General features: G+C 36.8%; 1 protein-coding gene across 1 annotated transcript in view; it reads left to right on the top strand.

The window, feature by feature from the left end:
• Positions 1–19,486, top strand: part of BBS9 (Bardet-Biedl syndrome 9) — a 210,010-nt gene that overhangs the window by 126,143 nt on the left and 64,381 nt on the right. Inside the window, exon 21 of the mRNA XM_063304050.1 lies at positions 902–1,009. Within this exon, the coding sequence (XP_063160120.1) occupies positions 902–1,009 (108 nt within the window). The remainder of the gene's footprint in view (positions 1–901; positions 1,010–19,486) is intronic.

Below are 19,486 nucleotides of genomic sequence, written 5' to 3'. Positions count from 1 at the left end.
TCAGCTAATTTCAACTTATACTAGACTTGGGCTTTATATATTTTATCTTAGGAATTCCGTCTCATCATGTGATTTTATGGCCTGCTCAGGTAAGCAGGAAAGGCCCAGTTCAGGAATTTTTTCCCTTCTGTGGTAACAACTAACAGGTATTAGATTCAGTATATTCTCCAACCTGGTTTGCAAGTATGTGATAAACTTGTGACTGAATTGTTCTGCTTCTTGCTCAAAAATAGGGATATGCATAATTGACTGTATCCCTAAACAAAAATAGTTTTTACACATAGAAAACAAGAAATCAGGGAGAAAAAGTACATCCTACCTTTTTGCATGGCATATTACTTTTTAAGGTGTAGCATTTGGGGGAATGGGAATGACCATTCCATAAAGGAAAACTGTATAATATCATAGTTAAAGTATTGGACTAAATCTGGAAAGCTCCATGTTACAGTCTGTTCTTGAGAACTTCTGTTGTGGTCTGCTCTTGTAAAATTCTTGGCCAAAATAAACAACAGGACTCTTCTGGCAACCTAAGTAATTGTTTGAAAAGTAGAGAATGAGTGCAAATAATGAAGTTTGCTCCGGGATCCTACAGTGTTAAAAATGATGCTGAGATACAGAAGTTGCATACATCTGCTTGTGAAGAACTCTGTTGGATTGGATCCAATGTCCATCTAGCCTAACAATGCATTCCCCAGTGGCCAACCAAATCTATGAAAAGAGAAGGAAGCCTGGTGCTCAATCATCCTGTTCAATCATCTGCAGCAACAAATTATATTAGCCCGCTCTACATTTTCTGTAATTAAAGAATAGCTAATATTTTCTAAAAACGATATAGGTTATAATTTTTTGCTTTTTTATGCTTTTATGCCTGAATTTACCAATTATTTTATTTGTAACTTAGGTGGCTGTGATGCTATCCCAGAGTCTGATTTTGAGGAAAGCCCAGCCTCACAAAACTCTACAATGTTTACCAATCATAGGCATCTGGATAAGCAGGATATCAAACCTGGTAAGATGAATGAATTTCCTTATAGCAATTATCATAAAGATGTTTCATTATGTATGCATGAAAATTGACAGAGGTTATCTCCCCATGAAACTATGCAGTTGATTTTTAAAGATACATTTTTGATGTTTCAATAGGCTATGTGTTTAGGTTTTTCAGTCCTTGTAGATTTTTTTTAGAGTATAGGAAAGGTATATGTTTGTTGCTGCAGGGTTCCATGCAAGCAATGATGGGTCTAGGTTTCTCAAGGCTTTTTGTGTAAGACACTTAGAATTAGCCTCACATCTGGAGTTGGTCTCCTCTTCTCTCTAGCACCTTCCTGTTTTAACTGTCCTGTCCTTTTGGGCTCAGTTTGCACTATCCAGAGGATCATCCAAGGTGCTCCCTCATATAGAGCAGGTTCTCAATCTGAGGGTCCTCTTGGACTCACAGCTTCTTTGGAGAGCAAATTGGGGCCATAGTCAGTTGCAGCCATTCCTGAATTAGGATGCTTTGCTGATGGTCATTCATGCCATTCTTACCTCCTAGTTGGAATAAAACAACTTGTTTTATGTGGGGCTGTCTTAAAGCCCATTCAGAAGCTGCAGCTGGTCCAGGATGCAATACTCTTGAGTGGTAATTTGTTTGTTTGAGTAACATCACTTAATATGGAGCTGCACTGGTTGCCAGTTGGCTTGTAGGTGCAGTTCAGGGTGTTAGTTTTTAATTCTCTTTATGGCTCAGGACCTGGGTATCAGTGAGATCACCTTCTCCAAGCTGATTCTGTCTAAACAGCAAGATCCAGGAGGAAAGGTGTGTTGCAGATTCTGGCCCCTAGCGAATGACATTATCAGGTACTCCAAACTCTGTACCACCCCTCTTCTCTAGAACACCCCTGGAAACAAGATTGGTTCTAAGAGTTTTGGGGGATGGATGAGAAGTTTGGGGGTAGTTGATTAAGGATTTTGATATTGGAGTGGGTTTTTGGTTCTGAGTTTGTGACTTTATTGTATTTCAACCTTATTACTGGAATAAGGAGTTGTTACTGATTGGAGTAACATATTGTCGTGAGCAGGAGGGGGCCCCTATCCAGGGGGGGAAACGCATGCGTAGTAGCGAGAATTTGAGCTGTCATTCAACGAGACACAGAACAGACCCCCCTTGACTTTTGGGGTTTATCTGTCTGGGTTTTCTCACGCTTCTTCAGTTTGTTAGGATTTTCTGTCTAATGTAGCAGTAATAAAACACTAGAGACCTATTCCTCGTCTCGGCGTGGTTCCTGCTTGTTAGGACACATATATGCCATAGTAAATAAATGAAAAGTAAAGGCTACTCCTCCTTTCCCATGCTCTTGTCATTGTTCACATACTCATATCAAGGAAGGAGGCAGAAACATTGAAGTGGAGGATTAGTTTGCTAGTAGTGGCCCCAAAGGTGGGGTATGTTACCCAGTGATCTGAGTATTGATAATGCAGATGAGGATATGAGGAAACCTTACTACTAACCATAGGCTAGATTAGCATAGATTAGAACTGTAAAACTAACCAGTCTGTGAAATTTGTAGTAAATTGAAGTGAAAATGAAGAAGATAAATTGCTAAAGTGCCAAGAGGTATGTGGATTATAATGAAGCCTTTACAAAGTACTTGGTGGCTGCTGGAGAGAACTTCAAGAAGTGGCATTATTAAATTTAAAAAGTGGCATTAAATATTAGTTTGGAGAAGAACTGATAGCCAGGTAGAAGATTCCCTAAAAAGTTTTTTCTATCATTGAACAAGGAATAATATTCACTAATCTTAAGACATTTAGGGGCTGTGCAAATGCAAGATACAGTTGACAAAAGAGAATGCATTAAGGAGGAAATAAAGATATTATAACTTCAGTGTGAATTCTGGAGTTCTTAGAAAAAATGTACATAACAATATCTGCATAAAGGAAAACTTGATTGCGCATAATCAATCAGTCAGTCATTCAGTCAGTCACACTATATTTACAAAAAATGAAAGGTTCAAGAAACCCTCTTTTATTGTTAATCAAATACGTAAGGTAATATATATCATGCAAGATTTCCAGACTGAGATATGACATTATTGTTACAAATTCCACTTATTACACTTACTGACAGTTTTCATTACAATTGTAAAAGTTGGTAAATGTTTAATCAGCATGTTTGTGACAATGTGTAAATAAAGCATCAGATGTGAAGATTTTAAGTGTCCAGAAAGATTATGTGTGCTCTAGGGAACTATAAAATAATGCTAAATTAAGATCTAGAGAATTTTTTTAGGGAAAATTGTTGAGAAGGCAGTCAGCTTCCAGTTCTGGAGGGCCCTTGAGGAAACAGATTAGCTGGACCTTTTTCGGTCAGGTTTCAGACTGAAATATAGCACTGAGATATCATTGATTGCACTTGTAGATGATCTGTAATAGGACTGGCATGGGGTAGTGCATCCATCTTGTCCCTTCTGGATGTCTCAGTGACTTTTGATACTATCAGTCATGATATGTTTCTGGATTGGCTTCAATGGTTGGGAGTGGGACAGTTCTAATCAGTGTTGATAGGGGAGGAGAGGAATGGTCTAGCCTCAGAACTGTATTCTCTCAAGAGAATGAGGACAAACAAGCTAGTCCTGCCCTTCTTTGGTACCTTAAGGGTGGTTATCTGCAATGAAGTGCCTTTGCACAGATCCATCTGGTGTACCAGTTGCACCCATTCCTAGAGAAAGAAGCCCTTCAGACAGTGACTTTTGCTTAATTGAGGACTGAACTACTACATCATTCCCTTGAAGACCGTTTAGAGGCTACAGCTAGATGCAGTGGTGCAGGAATTATGAACATACCATGGTATGCCCATGTGTCATTGCTGCTGGTTGCCAGTTGGCTTCCAGGTCCATTGTCTCTGTTGCAATGCCTGCTATTTGGAACAGCATCCCCTTAGAGATCTGTACAGCTGCTATACAGCTGTGAGTATTTCATAAGTCCTTGAAAACTTAGTTTTACTTGGGGTCGAATGATCGCTGAACCCCTGCTGGTTTGGGGGGGATTGTGTTGTATTATTCCAGACGTTCATGATCTTTTTCTTTCGTCTTTATTGACTGTGACTTTTAATGCATGAGCTACCTAGATCCATTTGAAGTTGGCTAGGCTCTAACTCTAATGGGAGGGAAGATGTACTCGACATAAAGAGGGTTTCCACACAAATGGTTTCTCACTCTGCAGATCACTTTATATGCTTGTTTAGAAGAAAAAAAAACTCTGGGATTCGTTTTGGCGAGAGTTACTTCTGAATTTCAGCCAGTTACTGAGAGCAGGAGCTAAGTGTTACAGATCTGATACAGGATCAAGATACAGACACACATCCACTAATCACTTGAGATTGTGACCAGTACTTTGGTGCTTACCATTGCAATATTATCCAGCATACTGCAGTAGGGACTGTGATTTGTAGAGTGAACTTCTGTTCAGTGAGAATTATCATACAGACTAATACACATTTTCTTTCTAATTTTTTGAAAATCTAAACCATAATGAGCAACTATTATTGCTCAGAAAATAAGATTAATTTAATCTTGTGTTAGATTTTGTACAGGGTTCAGATAATAGGGCAAGAAATTCTGTATGCACAAGAAGGGTTAGATTTTTTTTTAAGTGGACCTGTTCAAATCATACCATACAGTTTGATTAGGGATGATATATACAGATATATTAGTTACACATTATAATTCACCAAAAACTAAATGCAAAATACGGATATTTACACACTGCGAAGGTCTACTGAACTCTGTTCCAAAGATGCCAACTATGAGGTGGTCTGATATGCACTGCAGCAGTGATAAATATTAGCTCTCTTGTATACATCTCCTCCTTACTGTGAGAATCTGGCCCCTCTGACTCAGAAAATGAAACTTTCTGAGTCAGAGGAGGAAATAGAAACTTACTGAGCTGAAACTGGGAAAGCAAAACCCAGAGATGAGTCAGCAGCGCGGGAAGAGTCACAGGTGCTGATTAGCCAATCTTTGGAGGAGGATTTGAATCCTCCAATCAGTGCGCACCAACGAAAGGCAGAAAAGCACGTGAAGGAGAAGGCAGCCTGATTGGCTGCAGAAGGGAACAGGCGCGTGAAGGATAGGCATAAAAGGTAGACGCGTGAAGAGGAAGCTGCTGGAGATAACCGATCCTACAAGCCTGCAGCATCCGCAGAAGAGTCCTTACCAGCGTTGGAGACAGTGTCTGTTACCGAAGAGGAATCGGTGTCAGCTTTCTACACCGAAGAGGACTTGAATCCTGCTTCTGCTACAACCTCAGTCTCATGTCCAGCCTTGGATCTCCGCGGTCACCTTGTGCTTGTTCCAGGTGTGCTTCTCGCCCTGTTTCGAGATTCCAGCTGTGTCCAGAGTCTCCAGTTCAGCCTTGTCATGCCTCCAGTCCGCAGTCTCATCCCGAGCCTTCGGTGCAGCCTTGCAACATTTCTAGCTCGCAGCTTAGTTCCAGGTCTCCAGTACGGATTCAGTGTGCCCTTGATCTCCAGTCTTGCCTTGAATCTCTGGTCCAGTTCAGCGGCGCTTTGGGTGCTCGACATTGTTCAGGAGCTTCACAACTATCTTGCTGTGTATCAGATTTGCAACCTTGTCTGGAATCTGTGGTCCCGTCCTGCCGTGCCTCGAGTTTCTTGCCTAGTCCAGAGTCTACAGCTGAGTCCAGCCTTGCTCCAAGCTCTCAGCCTTGCTCTGAGTTCCTAGTCCTGAGTATCCAGTCTAGTCCAGAGACTTCAGCTGAGTGTAGCCTTGCTCCGAGTCCTCAGCCTTGCTCCGAGTTCTTAGTCCAGAGTATTCAGCCTAGTCCAGTGCCTCCAGCTGAGCCTAGCCTTGCCTCGAGTTTTCAGCCTTGTTCCAAGTATCCAGTTCCGAGTATCCAGTCCAGCCCAAGTCATCGAGTCCAGTCCAGTTTGGTCACTAGAACCCAGATGTGTCCAGGGGGTTCCACACCACCTCGCCCAGCGTTCCAGTGCCAGCTTAGTTCGAGTGTTGTTCCCGTTCAAGGTCAACTGATTCCAGTACCAGTAGTGCCACCTGCTCCAGCTTCTCTCAGCCTTCCAGCCTCCACCAGAGAATCCTGCTTTGCTGCCTTCTCCTGCAATCTTGCCGGTTTCCTTGTTGCTGCCTAGTTGGTCCTGATTGAAACCAGTTCCTTCTTGATTCTAAGGACTTATTTATTGTAAATAGTTATTTAATAAAGAGTATTTTTGATATTTAATCTGCCTGGCCGCCTCATAGTCTGATCAGGACACTTACTATGTTCAATTATCTTAATGCTTGTTGTAAATGACACTGATTCATGAGCTTAAGTTTGGGCAGATGTTCAAAGACCTACATCAGGAAAATATCTGGGTACGAAACCCCCAATTGACTCTATAATTAATTAACTTCACTATATGACTTCATGGTTCTTGACAGAAATTAGGGATTTGGCTGAATAGATACATGTTTTTTCTCTTCCTGCTCTTCACTTGGAATCAGTTGGGTGACTATACATGTTAGGACATGCTAAAAGATTATTCAAAGTATTCATGTATTAATGGAACTTCTGGTTTGAAAGAAAAATAGAGTGTATTTATACTTGGAAGAGGGAGAGGTAATTTAATAACTTAAATCCTGAAAGTAAGAGATGTAAGCCTCAATTAGAGTTTCTCTTCAATCTGGTTTGTAGATTAATTTGGCTCAAATCTGCCATTATAAAATTGTATTACAGTTAAAAGGATTTTAATCAAATAAATATACCAACCATACTTTTGCTTGTTTATTGCAAATTTCCCCCCAAGAATTTCCCTATTTGTTCATAGGGAAATTCAGATAAAAGTTTTGGAACTGCTTTTAAAAGCAATTTAGCCTATTTTGACAGAAACGATAAAGGAGGAAAGGAATATTTGTGTTTAAGTATTAGTTCACCTTTATTTTTGTATGGGTGAAGATGCATTCACATGCTCATTCTAAAAATTGGGCAGGTAGTTTTATGGGTTTTATCTACAACTAAACTGGGGATTCAGATGGCAAAATTACTGTATATCTTGGTTGATTTAATTCTAGCATGCTGACTTTATACACACTGGGGTGGGTAAGACAGGAACTGGTTCATTCCTCATCTCTGCCATGTTTCTTGGTAAAGCAACAGGCTAATGTCAGCCCTTTGAGGTAGGCAAGGCCAGGAAACAGACGCAGCAGGGATTCCAGGAATGTCTTTATTGTTGTAGGGTAGAATAACACAATCTTGAAATCCTGTCGGAGTTCCTCTCTTCTCCATTTTATACAAAACAAAATCAAGGAAGGTTATTCTGAATTTCTTTGTTACACTTCTACTTCCTCAGGACTGAGTTGCTGTTTCTCCCCTTCTAATGGGTCATTGCTTTTTTCCCATTCTCAAGAACAGATCTACATCCTTTCACAACTAGGCACAATGAACTACAGATAGTCTTCACTTAAAGATGGTAATTGATCCTGGAATTTCCATCACTAAGCTATGCAGTTGTAAAGCAAGATGGTGTCACTTAGCAATGGCATTCCTAGCAATTCCCTTTGCCATTGTTGAGTGAATTTTACCTGCCATTAGCCTGAGCACCCACCCCAATCCAAGCCATTCTGGACTTGGTCTCTCCCAGCCCCGAGCACTGCCTTCAGTTCCCCCCTGCCTATCTCCCCCCATCTCTGCCCTTTTGGAAGCCCTGCACCCTGCCTTGCAGAGTGTACGTCCCATCCCATCCTGTCCCACCTGCACAGGTGCGAGGCCAGCAATAGCAAGCTCCAGCCTCCCCAGCCTGCATTCCTTCACCCAGCTACCTCTTCTCCCAGTTCCCCACACCTACCTTTGCCTTTTTCACTCAGCCCCCACAGGAGAAGCAGAAGCAGCTGCCTGCCTTTTTGAGTCCTTTTCACACATGGTGGAAGAAACAACGTTCCCCGGAGAAGCTGAGTCCGAAGGATGAAGGAATGCAAGCTGGGAAGGGTGGAGCTTGCTATTGGTGGTAATTTTAGTGACAATGGGAAAGGCTGTGCAGGAGAAGGCAATGGTAAATCACTACTGTGTTTTACAAAGAAAAGACATAGATTGATAGTGTAAAGTGATTGATGATATAGTGCTGGATGATGGGCCACTCAGGTTGCATGGCACTCAGTATGCTACTGAGGAAAAGCTGGAATATTAATAGTGTTTATGACACAGCTAGATTAAAGTCTTTGGGGTGTCACATCTGGATGCTGATCTTGCCATGCAGAAAAAAGAAAATTGAAGCTGCAAAGACAAAATTAGAGTAGGAACATGAGACACAGAAAAGCTCAACTCAATGAAAGATGAAATAACTAAACTGTGCTTTGATATCTTAGGCATCAGCAAATTAAAATAGATTGGAATTGCATAGTGTTCCTCAGTATTAGTTATTATTGTTTGCCAGGATTTGGAATATAACTATCATCCCCATTTTAAACATATAATGGGAATGTGAAACTTTCAGAAAAATCACACACCTATACTTATGCTAACAAATACTTTAAAAATTTCCCTTCCTTAACCCTCCTCCTCTTTCAGTAATTTATGCCCTTTAAACCTGGGCTGCATGCCCATAGACATACCATAGTTGTTGATAAAGTTTCATGGCTTCAAAGAGAACATTCTTAATCACTATCTGTATATTGCATTAATTAAAAAGTAACTCCTAACTTATCTTTGATCTTCTACATACACATAGAACACTTATAGGCTAACAATATAACTGTCTTCCATATCCAATAAATCAACTCATCTCTAGGTGTTTTATTTTTTCAGCTCTTGAATAAATTATCAGATACTCCTCTAGATGAGAGAAGAATTTCCTGGCTATTCTCCATAAATGCTATCCATAAGAGGCCTACAGCAGAACAAGATTTTAGTTCATTTTTTTAAAAAAATTACTAGCTATATATTTCCAGCAATAATTTAAAACATGGTTAGGTTTAAAGTATGAAGCACTAAGGAAAATGGATGACTTATTAGCGATTTCCAATCAGCAGCAAATTAGGAGTGCTTTTTTCTCTGTTATTATGAATATTTTGTTTGGTTTTATTAGATGGAAAATAAATAGCTGAAAAGAGTATTTTTAATCCCATCATGTATATTACCTTTGTTTGTATGTTAAAAATGAACATGTGTAAGTTTTCACCATATAGGATCTATGAATAAATTGAAGTGTTTTACCCCAAAATTGTAATAACTGCATTTCAATCTTTTCACATTGTATCAGCATAAAACAATAGTGGGATCGCAAAGAGTCAGGCACGGCTTAACAACTGAACAACATAAGGCATTAGCTAGTAGATAAATCTGGACATATACTGGAAGACTTTCACAGTCTGGCAGGATAAGCTCAAGCCTATTCTAGTTTTATCTTAAATTTTCATTTTTGACATGTTGATGTGTTGTGTTGCAAATAAATAAACAACCACTTAAGAACTTCTGAAGGCTATAGAAGAGAAAGTGTGTTAATATAAATAGATTCAACTAGAAGACTTTTTCTTGCAGAGTAGGTGATTTAATGAGGCACAGGGATATTTATATTGCTTTTAAATTTTAGACAGAAGATGCTGAGGCAAATAATCAATTTTCTCCATGGTTTTAATGAGCGAGAGAAGAGAGCATTAGGAAGATTCTGTAACATACAGCTGCTATAATAAATAATAAAAATGGCTGTACTTTTATCCAAAGCTTAAAAGATTTACGAAGGTGATAACACTGTAGTGATGGCAGACCTAGAATATAAAGAATTAAATTCAAGATCACAGTTAAAGTCAACAGTAAACTATATTTCACTGAACAAAACTTACTTCATTTTACATAAAGAAAGATTAGTTGTGTTTTAAAATCTCACCAATTCAAAACCATTAGGAAATTGAAAAATTTAAATAAAATAGCTATTATTTCTGATTAATTGAGTGTTTTGTATTTTATTTTTTACATGGGACTAAGAGTTAAGTTTTCTTACATTTTATCTCGATCAGGTTATCAGTGTCTTTTGTTTATTTTATATTCTTAATATGATCTTCTCTTGGAATTGTTTTATGTTTTTCCAATCTTTTTTTTTAATTAAAAGTTTATCTCTGCATAATTGCTCATATAATGCCAGCCCTTCAAAGTGGGCCAGATTAAAAAACAAATACCAGAAAGACTACTGGAATACTACTTTAATGTTGTAGAGTATAATACAAAAATCTTGAAAGTCTGACAGAGTTTCCCTCCTCCCCCTCTTACGCCAAAGAGAACCAAGGTGGGGTATAATCTTGAGTGTTTTCCTCATCCTCTCTTCTTTCTCAGAGCTGAGCTGATGTTTACTTAACCAATCTTACATTCTTTCTTCAAGATTATTTCCATAGTCCTCTATATTTATATGATTTAGAACATGTAAGAGTGGCATAGGAATTCTTAGATTTCTATGGAATTTAATATTAAGCAACTTCAGGAAAAATAGAAGGCAAAGGCCACTTAAGAATCTGCTCCAGCTGGATTATTCCTCCCCCACAGAGCCATTCCTATTTCCTGCTCTATGAGAAGAACCCTTAAGAAGACAGAATTCTAGCTGTTATTTAGCTTGATAAATATACCTTAGTAAGGATTTATAGGGCATCTGGTAGGATTTGGATTGCCAAGGGCAGGCTATGAATAAATGTAATGATAGGGCAGGATGAGAATGCTGTAAGACATTCATAAGAACATGAAATTTTGTTGTAAATTTAGTACTTCTTCACTGGTATTCTGATACTCAAACTAGAAAACACGAATTAGACTATTATAGCAAAGATGTTTTAGCAAGCAAGCAAGCAAGGATTGAATGTGAGATCCTTGAGATGAAGAGTTTCAGTGCTTCCAGTGGATTGAGTTGTATTCTCAGTAGTTTCTTACACTACCAGTTTGCTGTTTAGGACATCTTCCCCAATCTGGCCAACCCCTACATTTGTGGATTTCAACTCCCACACTTTTCAGCAATGACCATACCACTATCGGAATTAGTCCTCATATTGGGAGGGCACCCTAGATTAGGGAAAATTGTAGAGGTTGTATAAATGCACATAGAATATATGAAATTGATTTCCTATGCATCTAAAAACTGACCTACACAGTAGCCACATAACCATACTTTTTCCTCCATGGTGTCAGAACATGACGCATATGAAGGTAGGTTCTTTGATATTTATATAACTGTATTTTCTGATTATGAATTGTTTTACTATATATTAGGAGAAAGTACAATGAAAGCTAAGTATGGCATTGATAGACTATTCAACAGAGTGTTGAAAACAATTGTTAGTAATAGTCCTGCACCTCAATAAAAAAAGTAGATTTGATTGACATGTTAAGTACCCAGGCATGGAAGAAGATCAGTGCCTTCAAGGTAGAGTTCTAGTTAAGGATTAGATACAGCACTTGGTTTTCTGACAGGCTAAACTATGAAGCCTGGCTTTTATGTTATCTTCTGTCCTTTTAGACTCCTCCCTATCTCTATCTCCATCTCCATCTCCATCTCTATCTCTATCTCTATCTACCTATCTATCTTGTCAGCAAATCACCTCACAGAAAGAATCTATGCTTTTGTAGGCTACACTACACCACCTGGAAATTTATTTATAGTTTAAGAAAATCATTCTGATTAATAATTTATAACAATCAAACTTTTAGTGCTTTGCACTTTGCCCATAAGAATGTGCTATTATAATGGAACTATCTTGAACTTTTAAAATAGCATTGGTACCGAGTGATTGGCTGAAAGTCACCAAGCCAGCTTCTGATGTTATTGTGTGCATACAGAGTATGTGTTTTCTGTATGCACACAATAACATCAGAAGCTGGCTTGGTGACTTTCAGCCAATCACTATCTCCCAGCTCTAGACTGGAAAGCCAAAAACGTCTATCTACTTCCAATCTTTTTTTATTATAAGCAGCCCAGAGTCATGGTCTATGAGATGGGTGGCTATATAAATATGCATACGTACATACATACCTGCATTGGACCAGTTTGGTAGATTATGGCCCATAACCTTCAGTGAAGAGGTTTTCATCCTGTTCATCCTGCAATGGATTGATTTGGAATAATGATAATGATAATGCACACATACATACACAGACACTTCCAATTTATCTAAATGTATGCATTCTGATAAAATTGCTAATTATACTGCTTTCCCTACAATGATGTGATAATATTGGTGAAAACTCAAACAAAACAGCAGTCATTTTTCCAGGTGTGTATAATTCACTAAAAATAATGAACTTTATGTGTGCTTAGTAGCATATAGGATTGCAAAACTGCTCCTTAAAATTAATCTACAAGGTGGAATCCATTATATTGTTGACAGTCGTTTTTGTACAGTCAGTACCAATGAATACCAGCTCTGTTATTACTGATGTGGGGTGGTGTTGTTTTTTTGGGGTGGGTGGGTGAGGTTATTGTTTATCTTGGGTGCCAAGGGTGTTATATGTGCTGGATTATCTTTGTTTTAATCATTGTAAGCTGCCCAGAATCACTTGTATGAAATTGGAAGCTCTATCAGTCATAAATACATAAGTATGTAGCTATTTTCAGTAACTAAAAAGAAAAGCAATTGGCATTTCCTTAATGCAGAAAAAGATTTTTAAAGAAGTGTGTGTGTGTGTGTATGGGTATGTGTATGTATGAATATGTGTATGTGGGTGTGTGTATGTATGTTGTGCTGAAGGAACCAATCATATTGTAATTGGATTTCCCCACACACACACCCAAGTTCTTGCACCAAATATTCAGACGAATTATAACATGAAGAGGGGAGGGTAGATTAAAAGAGCCAAACAAAACAACTTTAGACAAAAACTACATGCATCTTTGTACCACTAATTACTGATTTTACTTTGGCAGCTTGCCAGGCAATGCTCATCAACAGATTAGATTCAATGACAATATAGAAAATTAAAAAGGTGGTAGATGGGTGAATGAGTGACAGTCTGTTTTCCAAAGAGACCTAAATAATGAGTCTGTGCTAAAATTTTCTAATTGCTAATTATGCTCCTGAATTTGGACAAAGGAAGATTTAGTTAATAGCCTGAATTTTTACATGTTAAGGATAAAACGTGTAGCCATTCTTCAAGTACTTCAGCAATATATAAAATATGACTCTACGTAAGCTTTAATGTTACCTTTAAAAATCCTCTCATAAAATAGTTACTATATCAAGTGTTTTCCCTGTTTATGATCCTGTTTTGCTTGTTATAGAACTTTTTTCTGTACTGTGAATTTTAAGAGTCAACATAATATATAGTGTATTTTGATATTTGGTCTTGGTTTAAGTGAAGGATGAACATCCACTTCTCTGAAAGAAAAGTGTTCAGTGTCTTTGAAGGTTGTTATGGAGAACAAGTTGTTTGAAAAACACTGTTACATAGAACATAATTTCAAAAACACTGTTCTAGCAGGTTGTGGCAATATTCATTTCAATATTCATTTCATATGTTGGCCTGAAATGTAAGATACAGAGTTTTCAATATGTTTGAAAATTTGTCAGTGTTGTTATTTGCTTTTGAATTTTGTTGTCATTGAAAAATAATCAATACATTTCAATTCTAACAAATTTTTAATTACAAATATATGAGTGAAATACATGGTTGCATTTATTTATATACAGCTCTGTGTTATAAATGTTAATGCGAACTGAACCATTGAACATGCTTAATCTATTGCAGATATAATGGTCATTGAAGCATTTCTGTAAACCACTTCTGTTGGCATTCTCTGGACTTCCTTTAGTATTGATTCAATTTTAGCCAACTGTTCCAGGATACGTTTATGCCAGGGTATGCATCTATGACATATGTTTCCTCAAAAGTCCCACGTAATTTCAAATCTCTCTGTTTTGAACCTAATTAGAATAGACATGGCACAAAAGAAAAACCACAAATGCAGCATGGTGATCTGATAAATATTAATGCAGGCCAGGATCATAACAAAATGAACGGTTTCCTGATGTGGACTTTTATACTTGCTTTGTTAAATCTTATTTTCTTTTCTTGTAGACCATAGCAGCATATCTCATACTAGATCAGCAAAACCCTTCACCTTTTAGAAGATATATTAACTGACTGAATGCTATCTATTTAAAGAACTTTTGTTCATTATGAAAGTGCAAGAGTTAAAACTTACAGAACAATTGTTAATATTACTAATCTTGTCACACTGTACTAAGTTGGTTTCACTTGATTCAAAATGGTGATCCACTACCACAACCTTTTCCTCACCACAATGTTTACTTTTGCTTGTATATGTAAGATACATTTGTTACTTGTAGTAACAAATAATTTAAACCTCACATTAAAAGAGAAACAACAAATAACTTAAACCTCATGTTAGAAGGGAAATGGATTACAGAAGGTACTCTTTTAAGAGGGTTTGAACATTTCATTGATAAGAAAGCAGACTTCGTCTTCCAGCACATAGTTTGCTAATTATTAATGGAATCTTTGAATATGTAACTAGTGAATTAAGTAGTCAGCACATCCATATTTCTGCTAGCAGCATAAAATTCGTTTTCATAATTTGGTATTTTATGCTTTATTTTGAATTACATTGTATTTGATAAGCTGACACAACAACTATTAGACCTTAAAATAATTAAATGCCACCCTAGCTATTCATTAATTCAGAAAGGCAGGAAGAAAAGGACTCAAGTTAAATCTCTGAAAATACACACAAACACATATATGTACATATGGAAAAGTCCTTGACATGTTTACACTATATTGAATAATTGTTATGTAGTTCTTGTCTGAAGTAAAGATTTTAATTTAGCTTGTGAACCTTTTGCCAAGTCAAAAGTGAGCCTTTTGCCAAGTTGAAAAGTAGAGCTAATCCTTGACATATAAGGAGATGCATGATTTATTGCTGAATCCTGGTCAAAGGAAACCTTGCAAAAATGTCTTAGGTCACCTTTGTGTCACAAAACATCATGAATTATTACTTAATTTAGTAAAGGTGTTGGTTGCTCTGCAATAAAAATAGCCATGCTTGTCCTTTCAAAATCAGTGGTATTTACAGTAAGTACACATTTTATATTCCCATTGTTTTCAGTGAGATCTGGATGTAAGTGGACTATAGTTTAGTCTCCCTACTTTTCTTGTGTAAGCAAGTAGCAGATCCATGCTCATACAAAGAAAGTTAATGTAGATATCTAAAATGGTTAAAGTTAACAGTAAATATTGCCAGATCTCCAACTTTCTATTTTATATTGTCTGAATTATCCCAGAAAATGTTTTCTATGAGGAATTGGTTATATTTTTGTCAGTTGTGGCCAAACTAGAAATGAAAAAAAAAATTTTTTTTGGTCTGGAATTCTGTCACATAGTCTGTTGTATAGGTCACTAATATCATAGACCTGCAGTTCCTAAACTGTGTCCCTTTGTGCAGTGTCTGACAGACGTCAAGTATTGCTGTGTTTCCCTTGGAAATTTTAAATATTCTGTGGTGCCCCTGTAAATTCACTGTATTGTCCTGGGACATTGCAGTACAGTTTGGAAATCATGGGGCATCATGAAAAAATTATGAGATGCTAAGAGCACAGGGAATGGAGAAAGTTTGAGAACTCTGCCATAGAGCATGGAGTTTGTCAGAGAATGACAAACTGGGCATTAAACCCATCTTCAGAAGTGGGCAGTTTCTATTAAATATGGCACTTTATTTTTTATGGCAATAATAGCGAATATCTTTAGTTGCAGTCTAGATTTTTAATAGGTCACAGTCATGATAACCTTTGTACATAATTATAAGTACTTTAAGTTTTAAAGTAATTTTTAAGTATTAAGTATAATTTGTCTGGAATTTGCAGTCATATTTTCCATGTTCATTATGAGAAGAAAGAGGAGTGGCACTGCACAGCTTCTCTCAACTGATGCATATATGGCTGATGACTATAGACGGATTTTATTTACGATGTTATGGTGCTATTTGAGAAATGCGATGAATTTCTTAGTATGCTCTATAGTAAATATGCTTCCATTTGTAAAAAGTCATGGTCTGAACTGTTTTTACATGTGATAAAATAATGGGAGATTTTCATCCAACGCAAGTTTTATATCAAGTTATAACAGTACAGAGAAAAGGAAATGTCAAAATGAAAATAAATATAGCCCTGTTTTGAAATGCATACAGCTACATTGAAAAATATAGCTCTGTTCATGGGGTATGAATTATATATAAATTTTAAATCATCATAGACATCTGTGTTAAATGCCTGTTTTGAGATACTTCTGTTTGCTAGGATAAGGCAACAGGATTTCATCTCTGCAGATAGTATTGCTGGACAGAAGAATGTTTTATGAGCAACAACAATGGAAGTAAGTTATAATTATGTAGCCTAATAATAATAATAATAATAATAAAGACTAGGTTCCCCAAAACTATTTCCAGTGATGTACATTTTTTTTGAAAAAGCAACTGGAAGCCTTTTCTGTGATTTTCAAAATACTCTGAAGGTGAAATAGGCAATAGTGAAAGCCTATATGAAAAATGTTGCCAGCTGTATAAGGCTAATAATTTTCTAAAAAAGTTGGAAGTGGATTGTCAGACAACTTTTCAAGATAAAGGCTGCATTTTTTAAGACATCAGCAGTAAATGTTCATGGTTTCATCTTCTAAATAATTGTCAATAATATAGAGCACTAACAAGAATTTTGTGGGCAACTTTGAGACTTCCCTGGTGGTGGATCTTGAATTCTCAGAAGACTTCTTCCATTTTACATAAAATCACACTTTCCTGAAAAAGTATTTGTGCAGTTTGGCAGAGCATCTGGAATTCTCTTTTCATCTTAATTTGGTATGTCAATTATGCCTGTCCTTGAAAGATCAGGGTTAGTAGCTAATGTGCATGTCTAAATAAGACATTAGCTCAATTTTTACAATATGCTTTATATATGACCCCCCCTCCATCCTGCTGTGCTGCCTCATCATGGCAGGGGAGGTGCTCCTGGGGCAGATAAGTGAAGAACATTGGGAATGTACTGTATGCCAAGAGTATATATTCCCAGCAGGTCACCCAAGGCATGAAGGTCTTCCCAGCTGCCCAGCTAAAGCAAGTGAGCACCTATATTGGACACCAGGGATATAGGAACAGGCTGGCAACAGATTATCACTTTAGTGACAATGGCAAAGGCATCAATTAATACTGTGCAGGAGAAGGCAATAGTAAACCACTCCTGTATTTTTACCAAGAAAACCATGTGGATAGAAAATATAAAATGATTTACAATATAGTGCCAGATGATGGGCCCCTCAGGTTGGGTGGCACTCAACATTACTTTGGGATCAAATAATGTTAGGAAAAATGCCATGCAAAGTACCCATTTAAAACATTCTCTTCTGCCCTGTACATATATGCCTAACTCTGAGTTGCTTATAACAACTGAAATCAGAACAATAAAATATCTGACAAAAGTTCTATCCAATCCAATCTAATCCAATCCAAGAATAGACAAATAGATGAAAATTATAAAGTAGAATCAGGAAATAGCATTTTTAAAATTTTACATTGCCTAGGTAAGGAATGTATTCTAAAAAGGAAGGTCTTAACCCAAATTAAGAAAACAAGCAGAGTGTGTCAGCCTGACTCCCAAAACAGGATTATGCCTAGCCTTTGGGAAAGGTGTTTTCATCTGATTTTAGGAAGCAGATGGGTCAGTTCAATATGGGAAGAGATAGTCCTTGAGATCCTGGATCTAAACTCTTTCAGGCTTTAAAGATTATCATTAACATTATGAACTGTACCCAGAAGCAAACCGTTAACCAATGTAGCATTGCAGAACTGGGGTAATAGAGTCTTGCTTGTGGACCAAACTGGATGTGATGCTACATGCATCATTATGAAGCCCATGAGGATTTTTAAAAAAAATAGCAGTTAGAAAGTCCCCATTTTTTGGCAGGACTGTAATGTAATGTACAGGGATTGGATATTTAATTCTCTCCTTATTTGTCATTTTACTTCCAATGTGCCACCATTGAAAAATAATCATAAAAGGTGATAATTTAAGGAACAATTTACTAGTCAGAGTGAAATTTAGCATTTTTAAAAAATACATTTCTCTGAAACTGGAAAAATATTTAATTCCCAAGTTGACATTTAGACCTAAGGTTAGGAATAGCCTTTGTTTGTCTTAGATTTTCTTTTATGCTCAACTTACATATTTTTTTCTTTTCAAATATTGCTAAAGAATAAAATAATCAATTTTCCTCAGAAGATCTGGAATGAGGTAACCACCTTTATAATGCATTGCCTTATGATTTAAATATAAGCATTATAAATTGTGGTCTGCTTTTCCTAAAAATTGTCACCTGGTTCATTAAAGGAGAGGAAGTTTCAGTTTCTTCTCTGTAGTTTGGAGCTCTTTCTAATATAACTGTTGAGGTTTTCCTACTAACAGATTAAGCTGCTGTTGTACCTAGTCATTTTGGCCGAGTGAAAAGGTTGCAATTGATTGTCTCCTCTCACGTGCTTCATGCAAATCACCTGGGGGAGGAAACCTGCCCGGACTTGTTCTTACTTCCTTTTTTTTCTCTCTGCCGGCAATGTAGCCAAGCAAGGTTTGCTCCAAACGGGGAGCTATGTCCTTTAAAATATGTTTTGTTTTTTGTTTTGCTTTCTGTAAATAAATTATTTTTATAGAAATGCTTGGTGTGACTTTTTTGACCTCTCCTGGGCTAAAGGCTTTCCCAGCATCTGCCAACAATAACAACATGAACTATTTTTAAGGGAAAATATTAAAAATGGAGAATATTAGAGTAAACATGATTCTAATATTTTGCTTATGGAACTTTCTTTTTTAAAAAATCACACAGATTTTTAATTCAGTTATTATGTATATCTTGGGATGAATGAATCTGCCAGTTTTGTTTTTTCATTTTACCAATTTTAAGTTTGTTTCATGTCATTTTTGTACAAGAATGTGATTTTTCACATACCCATTTTTGAAAACATTTTTCTACATATTTCTCCAGTAGATGCAATTTATATGCTTTATTTTACTATATCATAAAATTTGCTATGTGCGCATACCAAGAATATGGTTCGCATAATGGTTTGGAAAGTGGGAGTCAGGTTTGCATTACGGTAAACTGAATCAATTTCTCCCTATTTCTGAATACGGTAGATACGCCTCTTTCCCTTTTCAGCCATGTAATTATTTCAATAGCATTCTTATGGAAAAGAATTTCATATTAGTCCAAGTTCTAACCCCTCCTTTTCCTTTTCTAATTATTGCTATTCATGAAAAAAGACCCTAATATCAAATCTGAGCATATTCTGAAGGGTTCTAACTATTAACATAACTATTATCATTCTAACCCCTCGTTCTCCCTTTCTAATTATTGCTATTCATGAGAAAAGACCCTAATATCAAATCTGAGCATATTCTGAAGGGTTCTAACTATTATCATATAAGAACATAATTACAAAAAGTTTCATAAAGCTAGAGACTAT

This window comes from Candoia aspera, chromosome 4 (genome assembly GCF_035149785.1).
Source record: "Candoia aspera isolate rCanAsp1 chromosome 4, rCanAsp1.hap2, whole genome shotgun sequence".
Lineage (NCBI taxonomy): Eukaryota > Metazoa > Chordata > Lepidosauria > Squamata > Boidae > Candoia > Candoia aspera.
This window is presented reverse-complemented; position numbering and strand designations above follow the sequence as displayed.